The sequence below is a fragment of the Acomys russatus genome, chromosome 32, assembly GCF_903995435.1.
Source record: "Acomys russatus chromosome 32, mAcoRus1.1, whole genome shotgun sequence".
NCBI lineage: Eukaryota > Metazoa > Chordata > Mammalia > Rodentia > Muridae > Acomys > Acomys russatus.
The window spans coordinates 34,020,562-34,046,498 of NC_067168.1; the positions used below are offsets into that span (position 1 = coordinate 34,020,562).

A 25,937-nucleotide genomic window follows, 5' to 3' on the forward strand; every position below is an offset into this window, starting at 1 on the left:
TCTCCTCCGCTCTTTCCCGCCGCCCTGCCTTGATCCTGGGGGCGGTGCCGAAGTCGCGGCCCGCCCTGTGGCCTCGCCCGCTCAGCTCCTAGTCCGCTGCAGCACCGGCCTGACCTGGCCATGTCGGCTGAGCCAGAACTCATTGAACTACGCGAGCTGGCACCGTCTGGGCGCATCGGCCCTGGCCGTACCCGGCTGGAGCGTGCCAACGCTCTGCGCATCGCGCCGGGCACAGCACGCCATTCGTCACAGCAGCACATCCCGGGTCGTGGCCACCGCTTTCAGCCTGCAGGGCCAACCACGCACACGTGGTGCGACCTCTGTGGAGACTTCATCTGGGGCGTCGTGCGCAAGGGCCTACAGTGCGCGCGTGAGTAGCGGCCCCACACAGCCGGCGACAAGAGAACGGGAGGTCAAAGGCAGCACCATGGCTGCGAGTCAAGTCGCAGCGGAGGGGGTCAGCAGTGATGCTCCTGCAGATCAGGTCCCGTTACCTTGCCCCATGAAGGGCGAGTGAGTGAGAAAATGGTTTATCACTTGTCGCACCCAGTCTCTGCCTGGTGCGCAGCTGGGCAGAGGCGGTTGCCTGTGAATACCAAGGTGCTGGTTTCAAATTTGTCTTCAAAGTGCCGGGGCCGTTCTTGAAAAGCCTTTGTGCCTACTGTGCTCTGAGCCTACATTCCAAGGTCCGCCTCTTCCAGGCGACTGGATCACTGTGTTCCCCTCTAGATGGGGTGACTTCACCCACATATGATAGGGGCCAGAAATAGAACCTTGCTTGGGCTCCTTGTAAGTAAGAATTCTGTTGTTGAGTCTTTAGTCAAGGTTTGTTTTGGGACAGGGATCCAGAGGCTAGAACGTGGAACACAGCCACACCGTGTGGCTCTGACCTCTGACCTCCTGAGAAATTGCAGCAAACAGAATCACCCAGGGTACTTTACACCCTCCAATCTCCATGTGTTTAGATCTCCTTTCAGACTTGAGTCTGTTGCTGAGAGTAGTGTGGGCTTTAGGCATTCCGCTCTTTTCTTTTGGAGACGGAAGTCTTACTCTGTACCCACAGCTGACCTAGAAGTCGCTATGCAGACCAGGCTGTGACAGAGATCCACCTGCCTCTGCCTCCCTAATTCTGAGGTGTAGTCTGAATTGGGAAATCAGTGCTTTCAGCCACATAGGAACCTAAGGGTAGTCCTATAGGCCTGTGGGTGCCTAGAGCTCATCTCATTCACTATGTGAGCAGGGCACAAATTCAGCTAGGGAAGTGCAGCCGTGCGTGACAGAGTACCACACGGATGCAAGAGCTGTTATAGTTCAACATTCTCAAAGAGGAAGTTCTGGAGGTGACAAGCAGGACGGTTTGGGCGTCAGACAGGAGGAAGATAAGGGAGAAATCAAAGTAAAGTGTAGGGTTCTGCTTCAAACTGGGCTATCAGCGATATCTTCTGCTGAGGTAAGAACCATGGGGTGGAATGGAGTGGAAGAAAAGTGAAAAATCTGGCCATGTTCATTTGGAATCTTTATTAAGACACTAAAATGAAGGCACTACACATAGGATTGGATCTGAAGAGGCAAATCAGTGCTGCCTCGGGTCTGGATCAGGTGAGAGTAGACAGCGCTGGGAAGGGCCCAGGTGAGAAACCTGGGCATCAACTATTAGGCCTGGAAACTGAAATAGAACTAATGAAGGGGCTGCTGGCAAGGAGCTGCAGAGAAGTGAGAAGAAAGCCTGGCCAGGGAGTGCCATCCCTGGGCGTCGAGGGGAGCAAGCGGAAAATGTCAAGGGTGTGACAGTCCTGATAATGAGAACAGAAGACAAAAATTAGACGTGTGCAATGGACACTGTGGCACATGCCTGTGGCCAACCCCAGCACGAGGGCAGTGGGAGGCAGGAGGACTTCCCACTTCAAGGTTACTATTTGAGGCTAACCTGAACTACGTGAGACCCTTTGTCAAAAAGCAAAATAGGCTCGTGTAAACAAAGTGAAGAGACAGATGACAACTAGACGACGGCCTAAATTAAATGCTTTTGTTTTCCTGTTAATGGCAAAGCTAAGTAGTAGCTCTGCCTGCGGTAGGCAAACACAAGTTAAGCAGGCTGGGGTCTCTAACTGCCTCAGGCCTTCCAGCCGGTCCCAGAGGTGCCTAACCAACGTCTCTAGGATCTGTGTAGCAGTGGACGGTAACCAACCGGGCTTGAGAAAAACCCAGTCAAACCCCAATCTGTAGGGCAGGTGCTCACTCAGTCAGTGGGTCACTTCGTCGAGCTCCCCCCCGCCTCACGGTCAGCCCTTTCTGCAGACTGCAAGTTCACCTGCCATTACCGTTGTCGAGCGCTTGTCTGCCTGGACTGCTGCGGACCCCGAGACCTGGGCTGGGACCCTGCATTGGAGCGGGACACGAACGTGGTGAGCGCGGGGTCGTGGGAGTGCGGGCCGGGAGGGAACCTGGGGCTCGTCAGCCCTCAGTTCCGGGTTAGTCCCGGCGCCGGGCACAGTGAACGTCCCCATTATCGATTTCCTGGCATCAGAGTTCTGCTTGCGGGTTTGTCAGGCAGGCGCTCACACCACGCCAAAACTTGAGCTCACAAACCACTGGCTGCGAAGGCGCGCCCTATCAGTGCACGCGCATTCTCACACATTGCTTCCGGCCCTGAGGCGACGTCGGTGCGCATGCGCACACGCGGAGGCACCGTCCCTCTGGGAGGTGGGGCCTGAGAGGCGGAGCGGAGTTGAGATGCCTCCGGGATGAGGTCATTCCTCGAGTTGTAAAGTTGTGTCCCCGCCCCTCGACGTTCCTTTCCGCCCCCCGCTGCCCTCCTCGACACCGGAGTCGGATTCTGGCTGTCGACGTTTCAGTCCTAACGGTTGCCGCGCGGCGCTGGGCTCGGCGCAAGCGCGTACCGACACGCTCGCAAGCACGCACGCGCCCGGGGCGGTGGTTGGAGGCTCCCCACGCAGTGGACTTAGGGATCGGGCGGGCACGGCGATGGGCGAGGCTGAGACTCCTTCCTTCGAAATGACCTGGAGCAGCACGACAAGCAGTGGCTACTGCAGCCAGGAGGACTCGGACTCCGAGCTCGAGCAGTACTTCACCGCGCGGACCTCGCTAGTCCGCAGGCCTCGCCGGGACCAGGTGGGAGCCGGGGGAGGAAGGGTGTTGCCGCCGACGGCGGGTGAGGGGCGGTCGCTGGGACCGCGCCCCTCCCCGGTAAGTTGCGGCGTGGAGAGTGAGTTGATGGGTAGCCTCCCCGCACCTGCCCCGCGAGCCTCTCGGCGGGTCCAGACGAAAACTGGCCCGGGAAATGTGTGTAGGGCTCTCTGCTCCAGTACTTAGTGCCCATGCTACTCTGCCCTTGCGGTCACAGACCGGTGGAGCCAAGGGAAGCAAGTCTGAAGCTTGGGTGGACCACAGGCGGGCATTATTCATCCATGACTAAAGCCAGCCTCGCTGCCCAAAAACGGCGTCTTAATTTCGCATTTGGGCGCTCCTACTCCCTCCCTGCGGGGAATAAGGAAGTGGAGGAGGAGTCCGCCGGGAAGTGAGAAGTTTGTTTGGGAGTGGACTCTGTTCCTTTCAACAGCCAGCAAAGTCCCCAGCCATTGCTGAGCCAACTCTGACAGCTGCTAGAATGTAGACGATTTTCCGATCTTCTCTGCAGGGTGGAAGTGTGGAGAGAGGTTTGGGGAATATAGTAACAGGGCCTTGCTTTGGACTTTAAGTATTGGGAGCAGGGAGACTGAAAAATGCCCTGAGAGGAGCTACTAATTTGAAGACCTAAGTGTGGTACCAGAGCAGCCGAACCTCTGAAGTCTCCCAGATGCACCCAGACCATCAGAGACTTTTCTGGGAATATTGTGGTTGTGACCACCAAGTGCAGATAACTGGTCCTTAAGCCAGAATACCTCAGAAGAGCACAGAGCCGGGGGCATCAGGAAAGTGAGCTTTGGTACAAATTTCTCATGGATGGACTGCTACTTGAAACGCCAAAAGCCTTAGTCCATCCTCTAGACTCAGTGTGGGGTCCTGGGAGTGTCTCCATACCACTCAGCCTGTATCATCTATTATGGCAAGGTGGAAAAAGACACAAGATACTATCCAGCTGAAAGGCATAGAAAGAGTTGTTTAAAAGCAGCTGAAGTCTGTAGCTAGCTCAGCTGTGCTCAGAGTGCTCAGCATGCATGATGACCTAGCTTCCAACCGTTAAGGAACCAAACAAAACAAAAAGGAAGCTTAGAAGTCCCAAACAGCAAATAAAGTAAAATCGTGAGGGCTGGGGATATAGTTCAGTGCTGCAGTACTTGCCTAGCATGTGTGAGGCCGGGGGTTCAAGTCCCAGCCCAGATCTTCTGAGCATTGTCTGGGGCCTGGGCGTTGGTCAGTGGTGGTCCCAGCTGTGTTTGTTCCAGTTGCATCCCAACCAGGGCATTTCTGATAGCAACAGGAGGACTGAGGGACTGAGGCCAAGTGAGTTTGGTAGAGGAAAATCAGTTCAGAGTTCTGACTGCCGTGAGCCATACTCCACCCTTTCAACAAAAACCAAGTCCCTGAAGAACTAAAGTCTTTGGGCTAAGTGTCTAGCCGGCAAAAGGAAGAGCAGACGCCTACCTGCTTGGTACTGGCTGGTAGGACAGGCTCTACCAGGAAGTTGCCTGTATATCTCTGGCAGACTGGAACCTGGCTTGAAGCCGCTTTTTATGTAGCTTTAGTCAAGGGTAAACACTATGTCACAGTGATTTCTTCATGATGTGTGGGACTGGCCCCAAGAAACCCACTAAGGTGTGTTGACACGGCAGAGATCACCTTTCCTCTCAAGCCTGCTGGAAGCTGAACTGCTCATGTGCATCAGCTCCCATGCTTCTGATCCTGTAGTGGGCCATGTTCAGTGCCTGTACAAAGTGGGAGAGCAGGCAGCTTTCTTCAGAACAAACTCTCGCCCAGCTAGAGTTCTGGGTTTGATTCTGGGGGGGGGGGGGGCGCGGGTACTAGGGACTGAAGGCCCTGCAGGTACGAGGCAAGTGCTCTTATCACTGAACCATACTTCCATCCCCAAAGAGAGTTGTCACTAAACTCCCTAACAGTCCTTCGTGTTTTCCTGGCCGCTTGCCGCACGCCGTCATTTGTCCATGTTTCTATAATGTCCTTAGTGCTGAGGTGACCCCAGGCAGCAGAAAGCCAAATGATTCTATCTTTGCAGTCTCCATCTATAGCATACAAAACCAGGAGCAGTGATGGGTTCAGAGCGTATGGGTTTGGTGACAGGGCCAAAATCAAGTTCCAAGGGCTGTTCTAGAAGGCTGGCTTTCTTTCTTTCTTTCTTTTTTTTAAAAGCCTTGGGCCGGGGCTAGGGAGTTGGCTCAGAGGTTAAGAGCACCGAGCACCGGCTGCTCTTCCAGAGGTCCTGAGTTCAATCCCCAGCAACCACACGGTGCCTCACAACCATCTATAATGAGATCTGGTGCCCTCTGCAGGTGTACATGCAGGCAGAACACTGTATACATAATAAATAAATCTTTAAAAAAAATAAAGGCCTTGGGCTTTTCAAGGGCGCTATATCCATGCAGGCTTGTCTTTTAGGATGAGAGCCCTGTATCCATGCCGCCTGTCTTTTAGGATGAGGGCCCTGTATCCATGCCGCCCTGTCTTTTAGGATGAGGGCCCTGTATCCATGCCGCCCTGTCTTTTAGGATGAGTCTGTAGAGCGGCAGACACCTGATCTTTCTCAAGCTGAGACTGAGCAGAAGATCAAGGATTACAATGGCCAGATCAACAGCAACCTTTTCATGAGCCTGGTGAGTTGACTGCTCCAGTAAGGAGTGTGGGAAAGAATCCAGCTGTGGGCCAGGTGTGCAAAGAGTCATAGCCTAAGCATCCTTGGGAGGGCCCAAGCAGTGATCTGTGCACACCTGGCCCTGCCCCCGTTGGACACCACCTAGCCGCTTCCATCTCCAGTGGAAGGTCCTGTTATGGTGTCGTTTTCCTTTGTCTCTCTTTCAGAACAAGGATGGCTCCTACACAGGCTTCATCAAGGTTCAGCTGAAACTGGTGCGTCCTGTCTCAGTGCCTTCCAGCAAGAAGCCGCCTTCCTTACAGGATGCTCGGCGGGGCACAGGGCGGAGCACAGCTGTGAGACGCCGCACCTCCTTTTACTTGCCTAAGGATGCTATTAAGCACCTGCATGTTCTATCTCGAACACGGGCACGTGAGGTCATTGAGGCTCTGCTCCGAAAATTCATGGTAGTGGATGACCCTCGCAAGTTTGCACTCTTCGAACGAACTGAACGTCATGGCCAAGGTAGGTTTCCTGTCACAGCCCTCCCTGTGGAAGGGGAGGTACATGTCACATACCCGTGCATTCAGGGGCCAGGGCACCTGAACCTGTCTCTAATCATTTACCCCACCCCCACCCTGCCTGATTTCCAGTATACGTCCGGAAACTGTCAGACGATGAGCAGCCCTTGAAGCTCCGGCTTCTCGCAGGGCCCAGTGAAAAGGCCCTGAGCTTTGTCCTGAAGGAGAACGACTCTGGAGAGGTGAATGTGAGTAATCTTTCTTACTGTCACTAGACAAAGCTAGTGGGAGGCAGCTACAGTGAGTGGTTCGGGAGAAACCGGGCTAGAGGACAGACCCTGTCCCACCTCTCCAAGAATACACAGGTCCTGGAATGAATGTACACATCCAGGACACTCAAGCCAAGATCTAGAGCCTATCCCAAGAAACTAGGAAGAAGCTGAATCTAATGGTCCATATTGTAATCACAGTACTTGGGAGGCTGAAACAGGATTGATGAGTTTGGGGATCAGCCCGGGCTAGTGTCCTAATGTTTCAAAGATTGAGGGATTTGATTGACTCATGGTGACCCAAGACAAGTTCTGAACTACACAGATGTAGGCTCAGAGACAGCTCAGCAGTTAAAGAGTGCTTGCTGGGGCTGGAGAGATGGCTCAGAGGTTAAGAGCACTGCCTGCTCTTCCAGAGGTCCTGAGTTCAATTCCCAGCAACCACATGGTGGCTCACAACCATCTATAATGTGATCTGATGCCCTCTTCTGGCCTGCAGGTGTACATGCAGGCAGAGCACTGTATATATAGTAAATGAATCTTTAAAAAAAAAATGCTTGCTGCTTTTCCAAAAGACCCAGGTTCTGTTTGAAGCACCCATATTGGGTGGCCTCCACTCACCTGCAACTCCAGCTCCAAAGGATTTGACTTCCTCTTCTGGCCTCACAGAGTGCCTGCACTTATGTGCACATAACCCCACACAGAAATGCACACACATATGTACACAAAATTAAAACAGTGGGGCTGGAAAGATGGCTCTGTGGTTAAAAAGCACTTACTGCTCGCAGAGGACCTGGATCAAGTTCTTAGCACCCATGTAGAAGTTTACAGCTGTCCATAATTCCAGACCATGAACACAGCACACATGCCTGCCTGTAGGCAAAACACTTACACACATAAAAAAGCTTTTTAAAAAAGACTTATTTTATATGTGTGAATGTTTTGCCTACGTGTATACATGTCCCATAGAAGTCAAAAGAAAGTGTTGGCTCCCCTGGAACTGCAGGTCCAGATGATTGGAAGCCGCCATGTGGGTGCTGTAAGAGCAACCAGTGCTCCTACCCACTGAACCATCTCTCTAGCCCCTAACACAAGCCTTTTGTTTTGTTTTGAGATAGGATTTCTCTTGTAGTCCTGGCTGTTCTGGACTCTCTTTGTAGACCAGACTGGTCTTGAACTCACAGAGATCTGCCTGCCTCTGCCTCCTGAGTGCTGGGATTAAAGGTGTGTGCAACTATAACTGGCCCTAACACAAATCTTTAAAAATAAATAAATAGAAAAATTAGAAAAGTCTTCACAGGAAAACATGAAGGCCCACTTTCAAGTGTTAGGACTTTTTAACCTGCTCTTCCTAGGGAGGCCTAATGATACTGGCCTGTAATCTCAACTACTTGGAATGCTGAAGCAGGAGGATCACAAGTTCAAAGCCTTCCTGGGCTACAGAGAGACTTAACGGCCAGTCTGGGTTAACTTAGTGAGACCCAATTTCAAAAACAGCCGAGCACAGTGGCACAGGCCTGTAATCCCAGCACTCGGAGAGGCAGAGGCAGGTGGATCTCTGTGAGTTCCTGGCCAGCCTGGTCTACAAATCAAGTCCAGGCTACACAGAGAAACCTTGTCTCAACAAAACAAAGCAAAAAAACCAAGAAAGACAAAAAATTGTCTCACAGGCTGGAGAGATGGCTCAGTGGTTAAGAGCACCGCCTGTTATCCCAAAGGTCCTGAGTTCAGATCCTAGCAACCACATGGTGGCTCACAACCATCTGCAATGTGATCTGATGCCCTCTTCTGGTCTACAGTTGTACATGCAGGTAGAAAACAGTATATATAACAATAAATCAATAAATCTTTTTAAAAAAAAAAAGAAAGAAAGAAAATGTCTCACAGCTGATCTTATTATGGAGGCATCTTCTCAGGTGAGGGTCCTCCTTTCAGATGACTCTAGCTTGTGTTAAGCTGACCTAAAACAACAGCCAGTACAGTTCAATTCCCAGTAGTGTAAAAGAAAAGGCTTTACCTAGGGGTTAGTGTGGCTCAGTGCTAAGATTATATTTTTAGGATGCACAAAGCGCAGCAGTGAAAGGAAGGAAGGAAGGAAAGAAAAAGGAATAAAAGCAGGGTGGGAAAGGTGGTTTCTTGGGAATTTACTTAGTGGTAAAGGAAAATCTAACTTGCTTACATTTATGACATCTTGGGTTTGATCATAGCCCATCACGGAGAGGGGGAGAGAGGGAGAGGGAGCGAGCGCACACCTAGCAACAGATTTTTAGAGAACATCCTAATTGATTGTTGTCTGAGGTGGTTTGGTTTGGTTTGGTTTTTGTTTGTTTGTTTTGACACAGGGTTTCTCTCTGTAGCCTTGGCTGTCCTGGACTCGCTTGTAGACTAGGCTGGCCTCGAACTCACACCAATCCACCTGCCTCTGCCTCCCGAGTGCTAGAATTAAAGGCGTGTGCCACCACGCCCAGCACAGACTTATATTTTCTATGTATCATGGTGATATATACTTGTAATCCCAGCATTTCAGAAGCAGAAACAGGAAGATCACAAGTTTGAGATTAACCTGAGCTACATAGCACGTTGAGGGCCAGCCCTTGATTCATAGCAAGACTCAGACTCAAAAAACAAATGCCTTTAATCCCAGCACTCGGGAGGCAGAGGCAGGTGGATCGCTATGAGTTCAAGGCCAGCCTGGTCTACAAAGTGAGTCCAGGACAGCCAAGGCTACACAGAAAAACCCTGTCTCGACCAAAAACAAATTAGAAGGCTAAAAGTTGGCTTAGTGCCAGGTGTGGTGGCGCACGCCTTTAATCCCAGCACTTGGGAGGCAGAGGCAGGCTGATTGCTGTGAGTTTGAGGCCAGCCTGGTCTACAAAGCAAGTCCAGGGACAGTCAAGGCTACACAGAGAGACCCTGTCTTGAAAAACAAGAGTTGGCTTAGTGATTAAGAGCACATGTTGGTCTTACTGAGGACTAGGGTTTGATTCCCACTACCCACATAGCAGTTCACAACCATCTGTAACTCCAGTTCCAGGGGTTTTACGCTCTTTCCTGACCTCTGTGGGCTCCAGGCATACATACGAGATATACAGATATAGATACAGATGCAGACAAAACACCCATACACATAAATACTCAAAAATAGCTAAGGAGAGAAATGAAAAAGAAGGTACTATCAGGACGGACGCACGGTCCTAACGAACTTGTGTGACCCTGATGCATTAGTCTCTGAGGAGAGTCTGCCATCGTAGCCCATGTGTCTCCTCTGCCCCTTTGCAGTGGGATGCCTTCAGCATGCCTGAACTGCACAATTTCCTACGTATCCTGCAGCGGGAAGAAGAGGAGCACCTCCGCCAGATCCTGCAGAAGTATTCTCATTGCCGCCAGAAGATACAGGAGGCCCTGCATGCCTGTCCTTTGGGGTGACCTTTGGTATCCCTGGGTGGCAGGAGAATAGGCAATGCGAAGAGCGTGCCGTGTGAGTGTGACAGGGCCCGTGGGGCCTGAGGAATGAGTGTGCCTGGAGGTCTTCCTCTGCTAAAGGGACTGAGCCCAGAGAACAGTGAGGGAGCTGGTCCTCTACCAGTGGATGTGGCCGGGCCTGGCTTTGCAGCCCGCTGCCCCTTACGTACCAGGTCATACTCTGGGTAGCCGCTCCAGTCTTTGGTCAGGGTCTCAGCTGTGAGAATCTTAGGGAATCTACAAATAGAACAAGGATGTGTTTGCAGAGGTGAGGGCTCTTATCTATGGAGAAAGATTGTTTGGGGTCGTGAATGAGTCTCAGGATAGCCCTATCAGAGCCAAGGGTAGCTGCTCAGAGTAACACAGGCACTAAGGTAGGGTCTGGGTTTCCCTCTTACAGTGCCTTCTAACGAACACGCCTTGGGGCAGGGAGGGCTGGCCAGTACCCCTGCAGTGCGCCAGGGCCTCCTCTGAGGGAGGAGTTGCTGGACAAAGCCAGCGTCCCCCACAGACACTTTTGATGAAGCACCTGAATGTGTGTAATGTTGTGTGGCCTCCTGTGGGGAAGGGGACAGTCGCCATCAAGGCCTGAAGCCGGAGAGAACTGGCTGAATAAAGGGTTAAGAATCTTTCTGGTTTTGGACTCTATAGATGTGGGCCCAGTCAGGGTAGCACCTACTAAGCGTGACTGCCAACAGTGACTGGCACATCCGGGGGGCATCCTTTCCAGGACCACAGTGGAACCAATGTTAGGAGATGTACGCCTGTGGATTCAGGTGTCTTTCAATCCCCGGGGGCTGAGGTCATGGTAGAGACAAGAATTAGCTACACAGGCACCAACTCAGAGAAACCATAGCAATAACCACTTACGGGTACAGCCACACTTGACATGCTACAAGGGTACAGCTGCTAACAGTTCTTGTTTTCCTGAAGTATGTTATCTGCTGAGTTTACAGTGGTGAGTTTAGGTTCCTTCAGACTTCAAAATATAGCCATAAGAAATTTGAGCAAAAAGTTGGTTTTTAAAGTCATTTGGCACCCTGTGTAGTTACTCCCTCCTTTAACCCAGCATTCAGGAGGCAGAGGCAAGTTGATGGGAGTTTGAAGCCAGCTTGTTACCAAGTTCCAGGCCAACTAAGGCTAACGTGAGAATCTGCCTCAAGAAAACCCAAGGTAGCCAGCCGGGCGTGGTGGTGTGCATCTGTAGTCCAAGCACTCAGGGAGGCAGAGGTGGATCCACTGTGAGTTCGAGGCCAGCCTGGTCTACAAAGCGCGTCCAGGACAGCCAAAGCTACACAGAGAAACTGTCTCAAAAAACGAAACAAAACCCGACAACACAAGATAATAAAGACATCTACCAAGTTCCTTAATTTCTTAATATGCAAAAGTGACAACTGCAAAGACATAGTATCAGCCTGGGGCAAGCCTAAGGTCCCTTTGGGGGTGAAAGGGCGACCTAACTGAGCATTGCACTTGGCCCTTGGACGTTAGGGACTTTGGGACAATCACACGCGGCGACCTTAAAGTCAAAAACAACACATTTCCTCCGCTTTTCTGACCCTTGGGACCCAGAGCCTTCTGGGACCTGGAGGCAGCGCATCCTAGGGTGTTGAGCTTCTGAGTGTGGCCATTGGTTCTACTCCGTAGACTGACAAGCGCTTTAGCCACTCAGAGGGGGCAGCGTGCAGGGCGTGCGGAAGCGGAAGTGAGGTTTCCGTGGAGACAGCAGAGCCTGCGGAAGGCGGCGGCGGCAGCGGCGGCAGCACCTGCGAGTGGAGGCTGGGGCAGGGCATGGTCGCGCCTGCCGCACTGTAAGAGCGGAGCGGCCGCTGGGTCCGCCATGCGCCGGCGGGGCTGACATGGGCGCCAGCGGCTCCAAAGCTCGGGGCCTCTGGCCCTTTGCCTCTGCTACGGGGGGCGGCGGCCCTGAGGCGGCGGGCGCTGAGCAGTCTTTGGTGCGGTCTCGAGCCCGAGCGGTGCCTCCCTTCGTATTCACGCGCCGCGGGTAAGGGCATGGGTATCTGCCTTGGGGAGGACATCCGGGAATGAGAAACGCCCCCTACGTTTGAATGAGGACGAATGTCATATTTTGGGTCTTCGTCAGAGCAAGGGGAAAAGAAAGCCAAGCTACCCAGAAGATCTTTTTGGAGAAGAGTTGGCCGAGGCTTGTCCCTTGGGTAGAAGCTCCTCCATAATACAGCTAAAACGGTCTCTGACAGTCTTAAGACCTTCGTTTCCTCCCACTCCGTCTGCAAATTTAAGGCGTTTATGTTCCTTCTATTAACAATAAGCCTTAGAGGAATCTAAGGAAAAATGACCTTCTGTTTAGATATCTTGCTTTCCCCACGGTGAAGTTGAACCTCTGAGATAGTGTCCAGAAAAGCAGAGCTAGGCCTCACTGTTGAAGGTGGGGCCACGGGGGAGGGGGGGTCTTCACCCAGTTAGATTCTCTAGATCTGGAGCAGTAATCTAAACCTTTCCCCCGCCCCTCGGGGTGGGGAGGCTCCCGCAAAATGGCCTGGACCTCGTGGGCTCCTAGGGACTGACACTCCCCGAGGTGGAAATGTGGCAGTAAATACCAGAGACCCGACAGTCTCCATTAGGCTGTACGGACCACTTGGGAATGACTGGGAATGCAGCCTTCCTGGCTCAGACATCCACGATCTTGGTCTTTGGCCCAGAACCAGCAGTTGTCTTTAGAAGTGAGGCCAGTATGCCCGGGCCATTACCTCACCCACATTTTTGTTTGTTTTTCAAGACAAAGTCTTGTGTAGTGTTGGCTGGCTTGGAACTCACTCTATTGACCACCAGGCTGGGCTTGAACTCACAATGATCCACCTGCCTCTGCTTTCAGAGCGCTGTAATTAAAGGCGTGCACCACCACGGCCTGGATGCCCCACCCACTTTATACGCCCTAGGTGAAGGGCCTGAATTGGCTTGGTTGCCTAGACAGTGTGCTCCGATACCACCTCCTGTTAGTGTGACAGAGTAACAGCGGCGTTGCTGCTCTCCTTGCTTCCTTCTGGTAGATTCCAAGCATCATGCAGAGTTCTTCAGGCATACTGTTCTCCCACCAAGATGAAGATGATGCCTCTTCACTTGGGGCTCAGCACACTTCCCCTGTGGTCTGTGGCATTTGCCAGGATCTGGTGTGTTGCTCCAACCCAGCTTGTTCCCTTCTCCACCCAGCTCCATGTTCTACGATGAAGATGGGGATCTGGCTCACGAGTTCTATGAGGAGACAATCGTCACCAAGAACGGACAGAAGCGAGCCAAGCTGAGGCGGATACATAAGAATCTGATTCCTCAGGTGAGGGGCTGGGCAGTGGTCACAGAGCCTACATCAGCGTGTCAACGAAGATACAGATGGGCCTTATGGGGGGGGGGCGTGGAGCTGGGAATAAGAGGAAGACTCATAGCACAGAGGCCCAGAGCCAATCTTCACTAGCCTCTGTTTCCATGGCAGGGCATCGTGAGGCTGGATCCCCCCCGAATCCACGTGGATTTCCCCGTGATCCTCTATGAAGTGTGAGCCTGAGGCATGGCAGACACACGCACCCACTGCCCCAGCAAGAAACTCCCAGGCTCAAGGTGTAGCTTCCGTTCAGGAGTCCAGGCTGGTGCCACAACCCTGAATAAACTAAACTCCGTTGGCCCAGAACCTTCAGCTGTAAAAGGGGTGATCCCTCAGTGTGAACTGGTGTTGGTTGATGTCTGAACAATAAGCAGCTGGTGGCTGGCGAGGGTTAATGGCAGGATTAGCAGCCTGTTTCCCCCAGCCACTTCTTCAAGAAGCCTGGCGGGACACATGATCAGGAACGGCCTGGGTCCTAGTTACTTGCCTGACCTGCTTTCTTCCAAGCTTGCCTAGGGCCCGGCCCTCCTAGAAGCTACAGCACTTTACAAACAAAGTCTGCCTTCTTCCAGCCCCTGGGCTGTAGGGGCTGTACCCAGTGGGAACTCCCTTTCCCTCACTTCCCTCACCCCTAGTCAAGAGCATTTCAGCCGTTTGCTACCTCGACTCCTCCTGTGTTGGACAGAGACTGGGGATAGATAGTACCAGCCTCGTTCTTCCTGCCTACCTGCCACCATTCCCCCTCTCAGAAGGACAGTTTTCTGCCTGTTAAATAAGAACAGGGACCAGTGCGGGAGGCTTCTCCTCTCACCCAGGGCTGGACTGATCTCTCTTAATCTCAACCAGTTGCCCTCCCTCAGGTTGCGAGGGTGCAGGCCAGGGTCAAGACAGACCGTATGGGGTACCTGTACTTGTGGGGACTTTCCCCACACTACATGTTCTGTCTAGTCTCCCTTGTCTTTTGCACCCATCCCACACATCCCCAGTTGGTGGGGGCGAGGTGGTCCACCACCCAGCAGTAAGAAGCAACACAGTAGGGCTGGTGACAGTAGCTATGAGGAGCCCATCACCCCTTCTCCTACAGTATCTTCACCCCTTCAGGGTCAGCTAAGGGAAAGGCCTGATGCTCTTGGTAAGGATACAAAGAAGGGAAAGATACATAAAAGGAGTGATCAAAATGTGAAGGTTTGTAAATAGACGACGATGATAATGTTGAGGCAGAGTCTGGTTTCTATATAGAGATGGCTTTAAGAAAAATTCCTTATTTGTGGAAGCTCTGTGCTTCTAGAATGTGGGCAATGGCTTGGGGAGGGTGGTCCCCAGCATAGCAAGACTGTTGTGCTATTTGTTCAGTTTCAATAAAATCATTTGTAGACCCTGCACCTGAGTGGCTTCAGTGAGGTGTAACACCCAGTGTCTAAGCTGCCACCTGAGCCGATGAGGTGGCCTTGACTCTGCCAGGCTAGCGAAGGCCCCTAGGAGCCAATGAGAAGTCTGAACATCGCCTGCAGCAGTACCAGCCGTGGCCAACAGGTGGCTGTGTCCACACACCATCTCCAGCTCTTGGAGCTACAGGGGGGCCACTCACCTGTCCATTGTCTTGGGATCCGTCTGGAGATCTCCCCAGGTGCCTCGCCTAAGTGGTGAGTGTGACCACACATAGTTGTAGACTACTTCTGGTCCAGATCATCTCAAATGAGCTGACAGCCTCAAAGGCCCATCCATTCTTGAACAATAATAGACAGACACATCCCACCATGCCCTTGGCCTCCTTCCAAGCTCTGCAGGCCACACTCACCTGACTTCCCAGTCAGCCATCAGAAGGGTGAGCTCAGGCTTGCAGCTTCGATTGTAAGGCTCTGTCCCCAACACTTCCTCCACCCTCTGCTGCCAGTGGATGCTGCCTACGTTTCTCAGGGTCTGCTCTAAGCAGGTTCCCTGCTAGGCCTAAGCCTGAAACCTTCCAGTTAGAGTTTGTCAACTCGGACTCAGGGCAGCTGGCTTTTTTTGAACTGCTCAAGGGCCGAAACTTGTCAAGTCTTGAATAGGATCACTCTGTGCAGCCTAAACTTACAGTTCTATAGGCTGCCATCCCCTGCAATACGCCAGGCGGAATGCCCCTATTCAGGGCCTCCTGTTCAGCCGCCAGGGCTCCCCATATCAGACGGTATCATAGCTCTAACCAGCACCATCCTGCCTGGGGAACTCCCTGTCCTGGACTGCCTAACTGACCCCAAAGCTATAAACAATAGAGAGTCAGGGCCCTGTTCCCCCACTCCATCCGGCTGGGCTGGACTCAACTTCCTTCCTGCTGGCTGCCTAAGGAAGTGTCCCTGCCCTGGACAGTCTCGCCTGGCCTTTGTTTTCCCAGTAGACCTCACCCTGGGAGCTTCCTACACTTTTGTCCCTTGTGAAGCCAACACAGTGGTTCATGGATGCCCCTGGGGAGGGCAACCGCCTAGACTATACACCCGGCTCCCGTACAGCTTTTTATTCGCAGAGGGACTATAGCATTGGGGAGCCTCTTGGGTTCCGAGGGGTGGTCAGCTCAGGATGATTTGAGAGCGGGCAGATTTGCCTGTGCCTCCAGAAAGATCATCTGGGACCCTGCTAGTTTTCCAGGGGTTCCTGCTGTGAATTCCCTTTCCCACAGGGTCACATGTAAGAAACTCCTTACTCTGCAGAGCTTTTTAGCTCCTGCCCATATCACACAGGCACAGGCATCAACATTGTCACATGGCTTTTTTGTCACACTTCAGATATTTCCGCTCTCAATGGAAAAAAAAAATTGACTCAGCTACTGGAAGAACCCTCATGCCAGTTTCCCCCTTACGCAGCATAGTTTCTTCTTTGGCACCTGCTCTAGGGGACCATTAACTAAACAACACAGCAAATAGTGTGACTCCCATGAATACCGCCACTTGTTTCCCCCCTCACACCCTACTGGGTTTGAGGATGATTTGCAACTTGAAGAAAGATGAGCACTTGACCTCTAGGCCCATCTCCTTCCGGTCACCTGGCACACAACTCATGGGGCCAGATCCTACGCAAAGGAAGGGTGCAAAGCGAAGCCAAGGGAAACAGGGTCAAGGGACTCTCCTCCCCACTCTGTTCCCAAGGGGCAGCAGGAAGTGAGGGAAAAGGGCAGGGATGGAAGGCGGGAGTGAGTGGGAGGGAATGGAGTTTATCAAATACCCAGCAGGGTCCCGCAAAGGACAGCAGCTGGCCCAAGTAGCCTGGCTGGAGAGGCTTTCCTGAGGAAGGAGGGAGACCGCCGACCTACTGGGCGGACGGACTCCCACACAGGTGAGCTCGGAGAAACCACAGAATGCTGGTCTGCGCCGCCGCCATAGAAGCGCTTGCTACTGCGGCGCTCCCTAGCTTTCAGGCATGCGGGCGGGAAAGGGGCTGGCAGCTAGACGCGGCTTTCGCAGGAGTTGAGTGCGCAGCGGAGAGCAGATCTAAGTGGTGAGGGTACGGCTCTAAACCTACTCCCCACCAGAAGGGTACTGCATGGCAGAAGGGTTCAGAATATGGGTTGGTGGCACTGCAGCCTACTTTCCACGATGTCCTGCCCGAAACTTATACGATTGCACTTTATTTGGAGTTGAGTGGATCCCCCTATGGACAAATTCCACCTTCGCCTCGTCGCAGAGACTGAACCGGAAAGAATACAGTGGGTTGGCATGCCCTGGTGTGGACCGGGTGAAAGCGGGTAGACCACTTTCCCCTTAATCTCGTCTGAACTTCAGCCCCTCGGGCTACTCTGCGACCCACCCCTGGTTACCAGGACAACCACTGCCTCAGCTTTGCCCGAAGTGGGCTCAGAGGTCCTTCTAGGCCCCCTCCTCTAGACGGGCAAGGGGCGGGGCTTCCCCTGACCGCAGACTAGCGGAGGGAATCTGGAATCTGAGCTGGCGGATCATTAATGTCCCGAGTCTCTGGCTCCACTCAGGTCAAAACCTCTTACACTACACAAAGGGCCCACACTACTAGAGTCCAAATTCAGGCAGGTGGGATTGAGTCCTCCGCAGCTACCCCCAGTCAAGGCCTCGACCATAAGCCTTTATTCCTTATGCCAACACCGCCACCACCCCCTCCGCGCGCGCCCGCCCCATCCAATATTCTATCCCTTTAAGAAGCCAGCTGCAAAGAGTGGACTGTTCCACTTACGTCAGACTGGGGGGGGGGGTAATAGCTCCGGCTGGTTGGCTCTCGCAGCTAAGACTCTAGAGGGAATCCCGATTCCAAGAGGTATTAAATCTCAGACAGGTAACTGTGTTCCTCTCCAGAAGATCTGGGGGTCGTCGAACTCGTACCGCAACACTGGCAGAAAGAAAGGCGAACACACTCTCCCTGCGAGACAGCAAATCCTGCCATCCGCCCACCTCCGAGGCTAGATTCTTAAAGGGCCCGCTGGCCTCGGGGCGGAGCCAGCAGAGGCTCGAGCTGGGGGCAGTGCTTGGGCGAAGGGCCGGAGCGGGCTTGGCTGGTACCAGGATGGCGGCAGCCCTGGCGTGGGTCCTAGTGGCGCCTGGTGCGAGGTGAGGGCGGGCGTTGCAAGCCTGGTGACTCTCTCTCTGTGAGCTGGGCTCTGAATCTCTAGGGGGGCCCTCATAAATGACCCAGGAACCCCACCCCCACCCGACTGAACTCTAGTTCCACGTGCGGGGCGGGGGCGGGGTCCCGCACAAAGACCGGGGGTCGGGGGGGGATGGAAATACTCTCCACCCGAGACCCCTTGTTCTGGGAGGTGAGGGTGTGGGCCGCTCGCGAGGACTCGCACGGATTCTTGGTTGCTGTGGTGGGAAGGGCAGGTCGACAAGCACCGCTGTGGGAAGTCCGCTGCCCCTTTGTCCCGGAGTCGCCAGGGCGCCTCCTCCTACCGAAGGAGACTTAAGTCCTGACAGTCTCACTCTTCTGCTCGGCGCATGTTGCGTTGCACAGATCCCAGTTCCTCTGCGGTGCTCCTAACAGCTTCCCAACTTCTGTGTGCGTGGTGTCCAAATGCTGTTCTTTCTCTCAATCGGGAGTTCTTAACGAGGGTGGGGGGCCATAGGGAAGTGTAGGCTGGAGCTTGTGTTTAGGGTGTTCTAGAACCATGTACTGCATGGTCTACAAACATGTAAGTGACTCTGGCAGTGAGTCCGTAGCCTGATTTGTCCCATTTTCAGAAGGGACATAGCTCTAAAGGAGATTCTTGCCTAGCTCCAGCAGAAAAAACTGTGGTTTTGGTAGAGTCGCTAAGGTCTCTGCCTACCCTTCAGTATCCTGCTAGCTCTCAAACCTGTCACAGCCTTGGCAGTCTGAGCACGAGCTCATGGTGTACCGCACAATATGGGGTGGGGACCGTAGATGGGGTGAAATAACCCATCTCTGGAATTCTCTGGACTGATTTGTTCTCTCCCGCCCTTCCTTCAGTTCCTGAGCTGCTACCAGGCAGGTGACACTTCGTGTAGCCCCCAGCATGCGGGCAGGACTGGGTCCCATCATCATACTGGCCCTAGTGCTGGAGGTAGCATGGGCGGTGGAGCTTAAGCCCACAGTGCCACCCATCTTCACTGGCCGACCCTTCGTGGTAGCGTGGAATGTGCCCACACAAGAATGTGCCCCACGCCACAAAGTGCCCCTGGACCTTAGTGCTTTCGATGTGGAGGCTTCACCTAATGAGGGTTTTGTCAACCAGAACATCACCACCTTCTACTACGACCGGCTAGGTCTGTATCCACGTTTCGATGCAGCTGGGACGTCCGTGCATGGCGGTGTGCCTCAGAACGGTAGCCTCTGCGCGCACCTGCCCATGCTGAAGGAGTCAGTGGAGCACTACATTCACACCCAGGAGCCTGCGGGGCTGGCAGTCATTGACTGGGAGGAGTGGAGGCCTGTGTGGGTGCGTAACTGGCAGGAGAAGGATGTGTACAGACAGTCTTCACGCCAGCTGGTGGCCAGCCGGCACCCTGACTGGCCATCGGACCGAATAGTGAAACAGGCACAGTACGAGTTTGAGTTTGCCGCTCGGCAGTTCATGTTGAACACACTACGTTACGTCAAGGCAGTCCGCCCTCAGCACCTGTGGGGCTTCTACCTCTTTCCTGACTGCTATAACCACGATTACGTACAGAATTGGGAGACGTACACGGGCCGCTGCCCTGATGTGGAGGTGGCACGCAACGACCAGCTGGCCTGGCTCTGGGCTGAGAGCACAGCCCTCTTTCCCTCCGTGTACCTGGATGAGACTCTGGCTTCCTCCGTACACAGCCGCAACTTTGTCAGTTTCCGTGTTCGGGAGGCCCTTCGTGTGGCTCACACCCATCATGCAAATCACGCCCTCCCGGTGTATGTCTTCACACGCCCCACATACACCCGAGGACTCATAGGACTTAGTCAGGTATGTGTCCCAGGCCTTGCCTTCTTTCTTCCCTCCGGGAGCCACTGCATGCTTGGGTTATGGGGGGAGTTGGGGAGGTAGGGCCCAAAAGTACTATGGTTTAATGTCTGTCCCACATCTCTCAATCTTGTGGGATGGTAATGTCATCCTCATGCTGTAGTCAAGACTGAGGCCCAGAGATGCTGAGAATTAGCCGAAAGCCTCTAGAAAGCCCAGGGAAAGCGCACAGGGTTAGTTAGAGCCAGCCATCCTGACTGGAGTCAGGTGCGTACCCTTGACTTTGTGGGCCCAGGTGTGGGCTCTTGGCTTTGGAGCCTGAGGTCCAAAGTGGGCATGGGAATTACACACAGGAAGCAAAGCAGCCTCTGCCTGGAGGCATCCAGGAGAGGGCTGCGCTAAGGTCAGCAGGTTAGAACAGGTCTGTGCCAGTCTCCTGCCATACTCTCTGGTTTCAGTCTTGCTCAGTAATCACCCCTTCCCACACAGATGGACCTCATCTCTACCATCGGTGAGAGTGCAGCCCTGGGCGCAGCCGGTGTCATCTTCTGGGGTGACTCAGTGTATGCTTCAAATATGGTAAGGGAGGCCCACCCGGCTTGGCAAAACAGGTGGGAAGGGTACACTTTGGTTTCCACCCTCATCTGGGTACACAAACTGAGCCTAGTTGTCTGTCTCCTAAGCATGGGGGCACCCTCCCTGCCCCACCCCCCATTCCCCCACCTCCCAACCCCACCCCCTGTACCCCCCCACCCCACCCTCCGCCCTGTTCCCAGGAAGAGGAAGTGTTGTCCTGCACAGCTGGAGTTCCACCCTTCCTCATCGACACAGCTGGGTTCCAGTCTGCCTCCACCCCACTTCTCACTAAGGATAGGGGGAACTGTAAAGGCTCATGAACTCTGTGTATATGATGTTTATATATTTATATAAATAAGTGTGCCAAGGGTGTGGCACAGTAGAGCACTTGCCTAGTCTAGGGTTCCAACTCCACCACTGGCTAAAGAGATGCTATCGCCATAATAGAGACAGTTTCTGTCAGGGCTATGGGTTAAGGCACTTAACATCAGATATTCACCTTGGCCTCTTCCTCCAGGAGTCCTGTCAGTACCTCAAGAAATACCTGACAGATCTGCTGGTCCCCTACGTAGTCAATGTGTCCTGGGCCACCCAGTATTGCAGTTGGAACCAGTGCCACAATCACGGGCGCTGTGTGCGCCGCAACCCCAGCGCCAGTACCTTCCTGCACCTCAGTGCCAGCAGCTTCCGCCTAGTGCGTGGCCGTACACCCAGCGAACCCCAGCTTCGACCCGAGGGAAAGCTCAGCGATGCTGACCTCAACTACCTGCAGACTCACTTTCGCTGCCAGTGCTATTTAGGCTGGGGTGGCGAGCAATGCGAATGGAACTATAAGCGGTCAGCTGGAAGTGCCCGTAGCGCCTGGGCTGGGTCCCACCTCACCAGTCTGCTCGTTTTGGTAGCCGTGGCCCTCACCTGGACCTCATAAGGGGTCTCCTCCCTGGATATCAGTCCAGCCGGCCTCCGGAACCAGGATCTCCTTGGCATGAGGAGCCTGTTAAGGGGTAGACGAATGAATCTGGAGTGGGCAGTGCCCCTGGGATGCCTAGTAGGGCATCCATGCCAGCTGTCACCCCCCTGTTGTAAGGGGGAGAAAGACATCCCCTGAGAAGCCCCTCATATTGACCAGAGAGGACAGAGGATACAGCTAGGCCAGGGAAGGCCTAACTACTCCCCTGCTCCTAGAATAGTTTATAATTTTGGGGTCTCCTTTATAAATTAAATATAAAACAACTTCTGTGCTTGGTCTTTTTTGCTTGTTTGTTTTTTGGTTTTGTTTTTTTTTTTTTGTTTTTTGAGACAAGGTTTCTATGTGTAGCCTTGGCTGTCCTGGAACTCACTCTGTAGACCAGGCTGACCTCGAACTCAGAGATTCACCTGCCTCTGCCTCCTGAGTGCCTGGCCTGTGGTTGGATTTTCTGCTTCCGGGGCGGGGCGGGGGGGGGGGGGACAGAGCTCGCAAAAGCCCAGGGTTGTCCATGAGGTTGAGCTCAGCTCTTTGAATCTTTCTTCTGGGGACTTTACTGGGGCCTAGGGAGGTAGAGCTGCCAACTCCACAATTATGCTGGAGCAGGGCCTGTGGAAGGACTGCAGGCTTTGTCCCAGGTGAAAGCAGTCTTGGTGGGCTTTGCCCCTTTGCAGGCTTTGTCCCAGATGAAATCAGTCTTGGCAGGCTTTGCCCCTTGGAAACACCAAGGATAACACCACGCTGACCTTGAGATAGACTGGGTGGAGCCATCCTGGGCCTGGAATTCGGGAAGCAATGGGGGAGGGCGGGGGAGGGAGCACTACCATACGGGGATGACACACTCCTGCCAGGCTATTGTGTTTCTAATCAAATGTATGTGGGGAGGGATGCTGACCAGACATTGCACACCCAACAGAGATGCTGGCGGAAAATCGAGGAGGAAGCTGCAGTTTTTGGAGCAGGATCACACAAGAGGAAAGGACCAGCTTACCGGCCAGAGACCTGGGGATCCCTCCCGTGGGACAGATACCACCTGAAGGAAGGTTTACTCTTGTTTCCCTTTAAGTCTTTCCCCTTCTTGTATAGGATAGTTGGCTTGCATAATAAAGTCTAATTGTTAAGAAACAGAGCCAACAAGGGCCCACTAGAGTAGGACTTACACTGCCCTAACACCATCTCTTGATTGGAATGGAGTTGGCCCACCATTGTGTCAGTGATAGGGCTAGCTATGCATCTCCCACCTATCCTGTCACCCTAGGCAAAGCCAGCACCAGCTTTCTTACCTCAACCATGGACCCACAGAGAAAGGGCACTTGGTACTTGATCTTCCCTGATGTTCCTACAGACAAGAACATTTCTGCCTCCAAGGGCAGTGCTCTCCTGTCACATGCCCCCTTTCCCCATCTGGGTCACAGCCTTGGCCTTGGGTCTGGTAAGGAGGGAGGCTGAGATGTCAATCTTGAGCCTTGGTCCCTGTGTCTTTGTGGGTGCATGGTGGTGCTGCTGGGAACTAGCCTATCTGGGGGAGCAGGGTCATCCTCGAAGGTCAGCTTTGGAGCCAGGACAGACATCACTGATAGAGCACTTGCCGAGCACGTGTGAAGCCCTGAGATTGATCATCAGCATATGATTGTATATATGAAAAAGTTATCCTGTCCATGAGTCGAACTAACAGGAGAGGAGAGTAACAGCAGCCAGGGCAACTCTGAGCCTTCTGACACTCTTCTTCCCTCAGCCGCCTTCCCTCACTAGAATGTCCCTGTGACTCACTCCCTCAGCCCTGCACTCAGGAAGTGCTCTGCAAGTGCTCCCACAATTAGCTTGCACTAGGTCCTGAGTCCAGAAAGTGAGTGAGGGCAGCCAACAACCATGTTGAAATGTAAAAGTGATATGGAGAAACCAGGTGGTGACATATGCCTGTTGTAATCCCTGTAACTTGGGAGGGAGAGGCAAGGGGCTCTCTAGGGGACCAGCCTGAGCTATGAGTCCCTATCTTTCTTTTCTTTTTTTTTTTTAAAGATGTATTTATTTCCCTGGGCGTGGTGGCACACACCACTTGGGAGGCAGAAGCAGGGAACTGCTGTGAGTTAGAGGCCAGACTGTTCTACAAAGTGAGTCCAAGACAGCCAAGGCCACACACAGAAACCTTGTCTCAAAAGAAATAAATAAATATTTATTTATTTATTTACTTATTTTATGCAAATGAGTGTCCTATCTGCATATACACCTGCATGCTAGAAGAGGGCATCAGATCACATTGTAGATGGTTGTGAGCTACCATGTGGTTGCTAGGAATAGAACTCAGGACCTCTAGAAGTACAGACAGTGCTCTTAATTTCTGAGCCATCTCTCCAGCCCTATGAGTCCCTATCTTAAAACCAAAAAGGAGCCAGGAATAGGACTCTGTAGGTAAAAGGCACTAACCAGCCGGGTGATGGTGCACTTCCTTTAACTTGGGAGGCAGAGGCAGATGGATCGCTGTGAGTTTGAGGCCAGCCTGGTCTACAAAGTGAGTCCAGGACAGTCAAGGCTAACACAGACCCTGTCTCAAAAAAAAAAAAAAAAAAAAAAAAAAGCCGGGCAGTGGTGGAACATGCCTTTAATTCCAGCACTGAGGAGGCAGAGGCAGGTGGATCTCTGAGTTTGAGGCCAGTCTAGTCTACAAACTTACTTGACAACCAGGGTAAGGCTGTTACACAGAGAAACCCTGTCTTGAAAACAACTTTAAAAATCTCATTATACAGCCCTGGCTTGCTTAGCACTCACTATGTAGATGAGTCTGGGCGTGAACTCGCAAAGATCCACCTGCTTCTGCCTCCCATGCATTGGGATTTCAGGCGTGTGCCACCATACCAGACGTTGTCGTTGTCGTGGTTGTTGCTGTTGTTGGTTTCGAGACAGGGTTTCTCTGTGTAGCCTTGGCTGGGCTGAACTCACTTTTGTAGACCAGGCTGGCCTCGAACTCACAATGCTCCGCCTGCCCCTGGCTCCTAAGTGCTGGGATTAAAGGCATGGGCCACTATCACCCGGCCCCACTGTACCAGACTTAATAATTTTAAATTTTGAAGAAAGAAGGCCGAACTCAACAAAGGGGGGCAAGGACCAGGGAAGCATCCTGCCTCCTCCCCGACACAGGGATAATCCAGAGCCAGCCAGCTGTAACCTTTGCTATCTAGCCATGACGCCTATGGTAACTGTCAATCCACTATGAGCAAAGCATTGACTCCCCACACATATGGATACACAAACAACTGTTACCACAAGAGTGCGCATGGGAGGACATCTGAACCTTCCGCACACCTGTAATCTGTCCCTCAAAGTTGTGACCTGTACTCCTCTAGCTATGACTCCACTCTTGGTGCAAAACCACGTCCACCACACCACATCTCTTCCCCTGGAGAGAGTGAAACCCCAGGTATTAGGTAGCTGCTTCAACATCCTCTGGTTAGGAACATTCCATTCCCTCCAGGAAGGTTGAACAAGGCACATAAAACTCAGAAAGCCAGCCAGGTATGGTGGCGCACGCCTTTAATCCCAGCACTCGGAGGCAGAGGCAGGTGGATCGCTGTGAGTTTGAGGCCAGCCTGCTGGTCTACAAAGTGAGTCCAGGATGGCCAAGGCTACATTGAGAACCCATGTCTCAAAAAATAAAAATAGAGCTGGGCGTGGTGGCGCATGCCTTTAATCCCAGCACTCGGGAGGCAGAGGCAGGTGGATCACTGTGAGTTCGAGGCCAGCCTGGTCTACAAAGTGAGTCCAGGATGGCCAAGGCTACACAGAGAAACCCTGTCTCGAAAAACCAAAAAAATAAATAAATAAATAAATAAATAAATAAAAATAAAAAGTTAAAAGATCCTGATGACCTAAGCTCAATACCCAGGGTCCACATGATGGAAAGAGAGAACTGTCCGTCACAGGCCTTCCTCTGACCTGTTTGTGGGATATATGCCACCTCTGTGCCAGAAGAGGATGTCAGAGTCTCTGGAACTAATTGTAAGCCACTTGGCATGGGGGCTGAGAACTGAACTCCAGCACTCTGGAAGAGCATTCTCCAGATCATTATAAAAAAATTACAAGATTCAGGCTGGAGAGAGCTCACAGGTTAAGAACACTGTCTGCTCTTCTGGAGGTCTTGAGTTCAATTCCCAGCACCTACATGGTGGCTCGCAACCATCTGTAATGAGATCTGGTGTCCTTTTCTGGCATGCAGGTGTACATACAGGCAGAATACTGTATAAATAATAAATAAATCTTAAAAAGAAAATGTTACAAGATTCACTGAGGCCCCCTCCAAACCCAAAAGCAGTAAGTAATTGTTGGAGAGGTGCTACCTACAAGTTGGCAAGCTGTACCAAGAATACAGCTTTTGTGACTTGTTCCCGCACTAGGGTGGACCTTTTGGTGATGCCGCTGCCTTTGAGTCAACCATGTTTCTGTAAGTACCCCCATCGTGTTCCTCCTGTAATCAAACCTAAAAAACCTCATTGATTGACCACACTAGACTTGGACAGAATCATTTCTTTGGTCTGTTGTCAGAAACCTATCTGGAATGCATAGAAACTGGTTCACACTTCCTTAGAGAAAGTCACGCCACACCAAAGATAACCAGAACTTCCCTGAGAGGTAGGGAAAGGG

General features: G+C 52.6%; 3 protein-coding genes across 5 annotated transcripts; all 3 read left to right on the top strand.

Moving 5' to 3' along the window:
* The first annotated feature begins 71 nt into the window (after positions 1 to 71).
* Rassf1 (Ras association domain family member 1) lies at positions 72 to 10,487 on the top strand. Of its 2 annotated transcripts, XM_051140197.1 has the most exons (6): positions 72 to 370; positions 2,299 to 2,405; positions 5,685 to 5,789; positions 5,995 to 6,292; positions 6,421 to 6,536; positions 9,837 to 10,487. In XM_051140197.1, exons 1-6 carry the CDS (start codon positions 121 to 123, stop codon positions 9,981 to 9,983), a joined length of 1,023 nt encoding a protein of 340 aa, XP_050996154.1. In that variant the 5' UTR covers positions 72 to 120; the 3' UTR covers positions 9,984 to 10,487. The 2 variants fall into 2 exon arrangements, with proteins under 2 accessions (XP_050996154.1, XP_050996155.1); XM_051140198.1 differs by lacking the exons at positions 72 to 370; positions 2,299 to 2,405 and adding an exon at positions 2,727 to 3,132 and having other exon boundaries at positions 9,837 to 10,484.
* A 1,020-nt stretch (positions 10,488 to 11,507) lies between these two features.
* Positions 11,508 to 13,680, top strand: Tusc2 (tumor suppressor 2, mitochondrial calcium regulator). Its single transcript, XM_051140528.1, has 3 exons — positions 11,508 to 12,024; positions 13,209 to 13,329; positions 13,486 to 13,680. Exons 1-3 carry the CDS (start codon positions 11,879 to 11,881, stop codon positions 13,549 to 13,551), a joined length of 333 nt encoding a protein of 110 aa, XP_050996485.1. The 5' UTR covers positions 11,508 to 11,878; the 3' UTR covers positions 13,552 to 13,680.
* Positions 13,681 to 16,513: 2,833 nt separating this feature from the next.
* Hyal2 (hyaluronidase 2) lies at positions 16,514 to 21,596 on the top strand. 2 transcript variants are annotated; one of them, XM_051140370.1, is made up of 5 exons: positions 16,559 to 16,680; positions 17,667 to 17,918; positions 18,796 to 19,762; positions 20,249 to 20,338; positions 20,853 to 21,595. In XM_051140370.1, exons 3-5 carry the CDS (start codon positions 18,842 to 18,844, stop codon positions 21,261 to 21,263), a joined length of 1,422 nt encoding a protein of 473 aa, XP_050996327.1. In that variant the 5' UTR covers positions 16,559 to 16,680; positions 17,667 to 17,918; positions 18,796 to 18,841; the 3' UTR covers positions 21,264 to 21,595. The 2 variants fall into 2 exon arrangements, with proteins under 2 accessions (XP_050996330.1, XP_050996327.1); XM_051140373.1 differs by lacking the exon at positions 17,667 to 17,918 and having other exon boundaries at positions 16,514 to 16,680; positions 20,853 to 21,596.
* The last annotated feature ends 4,341 nt before the right edge of the window (positions 21,597 to 25,937 follow it).

What these genes read in the sequence shown, in the direction of transcription:
- Hyal2 (XM_051140373.1), top strand. Translation starts at nt 18,842, where the DNA reads ATGCGGGCAGGACTGGGTCCCATCATCATACTGGCCCTAGTGCTGGAG. An exon ending in GACTCATAGGACTTAGTCAG is followed by an intron (nt 19,763 to 20,248) that starts GTATGTGTCCCA and finishes CTTCCCACACAG; the next exon opens with ATGGACCTCATCTCTACCAT. An exon ending in CAGTGTATGCTTCAAATATG is followed by an intron (nt 20,339 to 20,852) that starts GTAAGGGAGGCC and finishes CTCTTCCTCCAG; the next exon opens with GAGTCCTGTCAGTACCTCAA.
- Tusc2 (XM_051140528.1), top strand. Translation starts at nt 11,879, where the DNA reads ATGGGCGCCAGCGGCTCCAAAGCTCGGGGCCTCTGGCCCTTTGCCTCT. An exon ending in TTCGTATTCACGCGCCGCGG is followed by an intron (nt 12,025 to 13,208) that starts GTAAGGGCATGG and finishes TTCTCCACCCAG; the next exon opens with CTCCATGTTCTACGATGAAG. An exon ending in ATAAGAATCTGATTCCTCAG is followed by an intron (nt 13,330 to 13,485) that starts GTGAGGGGCTGG and finishes TTTCCATGGCAG; the next exon opens with GGCATCGTGAGGCTGGATCC.
- Rassf1 (XM_051140197.1), top strand. Translation starts at nt 121, where the DNA reads ATGTCGGCTGAGCCAGAACTCATTGAACTACGCGAGCTGGCACCGTCT. An exon ending in AACTGAACGTCATGGCCAAG is followed by an intron (nt 6,293 to 6,420) that starts GTAGGTTTCCTG and finishes CCTGATTTCCAG; the next exon opens with TATACGTCCGGAAACTGTCA. An exon ending in ACGACTCTGGAGAGGTGAAT is followed by an intron (nt 6,537 to 9,836) that starts GTGAGTAATCTT and finishes GCCCCTTTGCAG; the next exon opens with TGGGATGCCTTCAGCATGCC.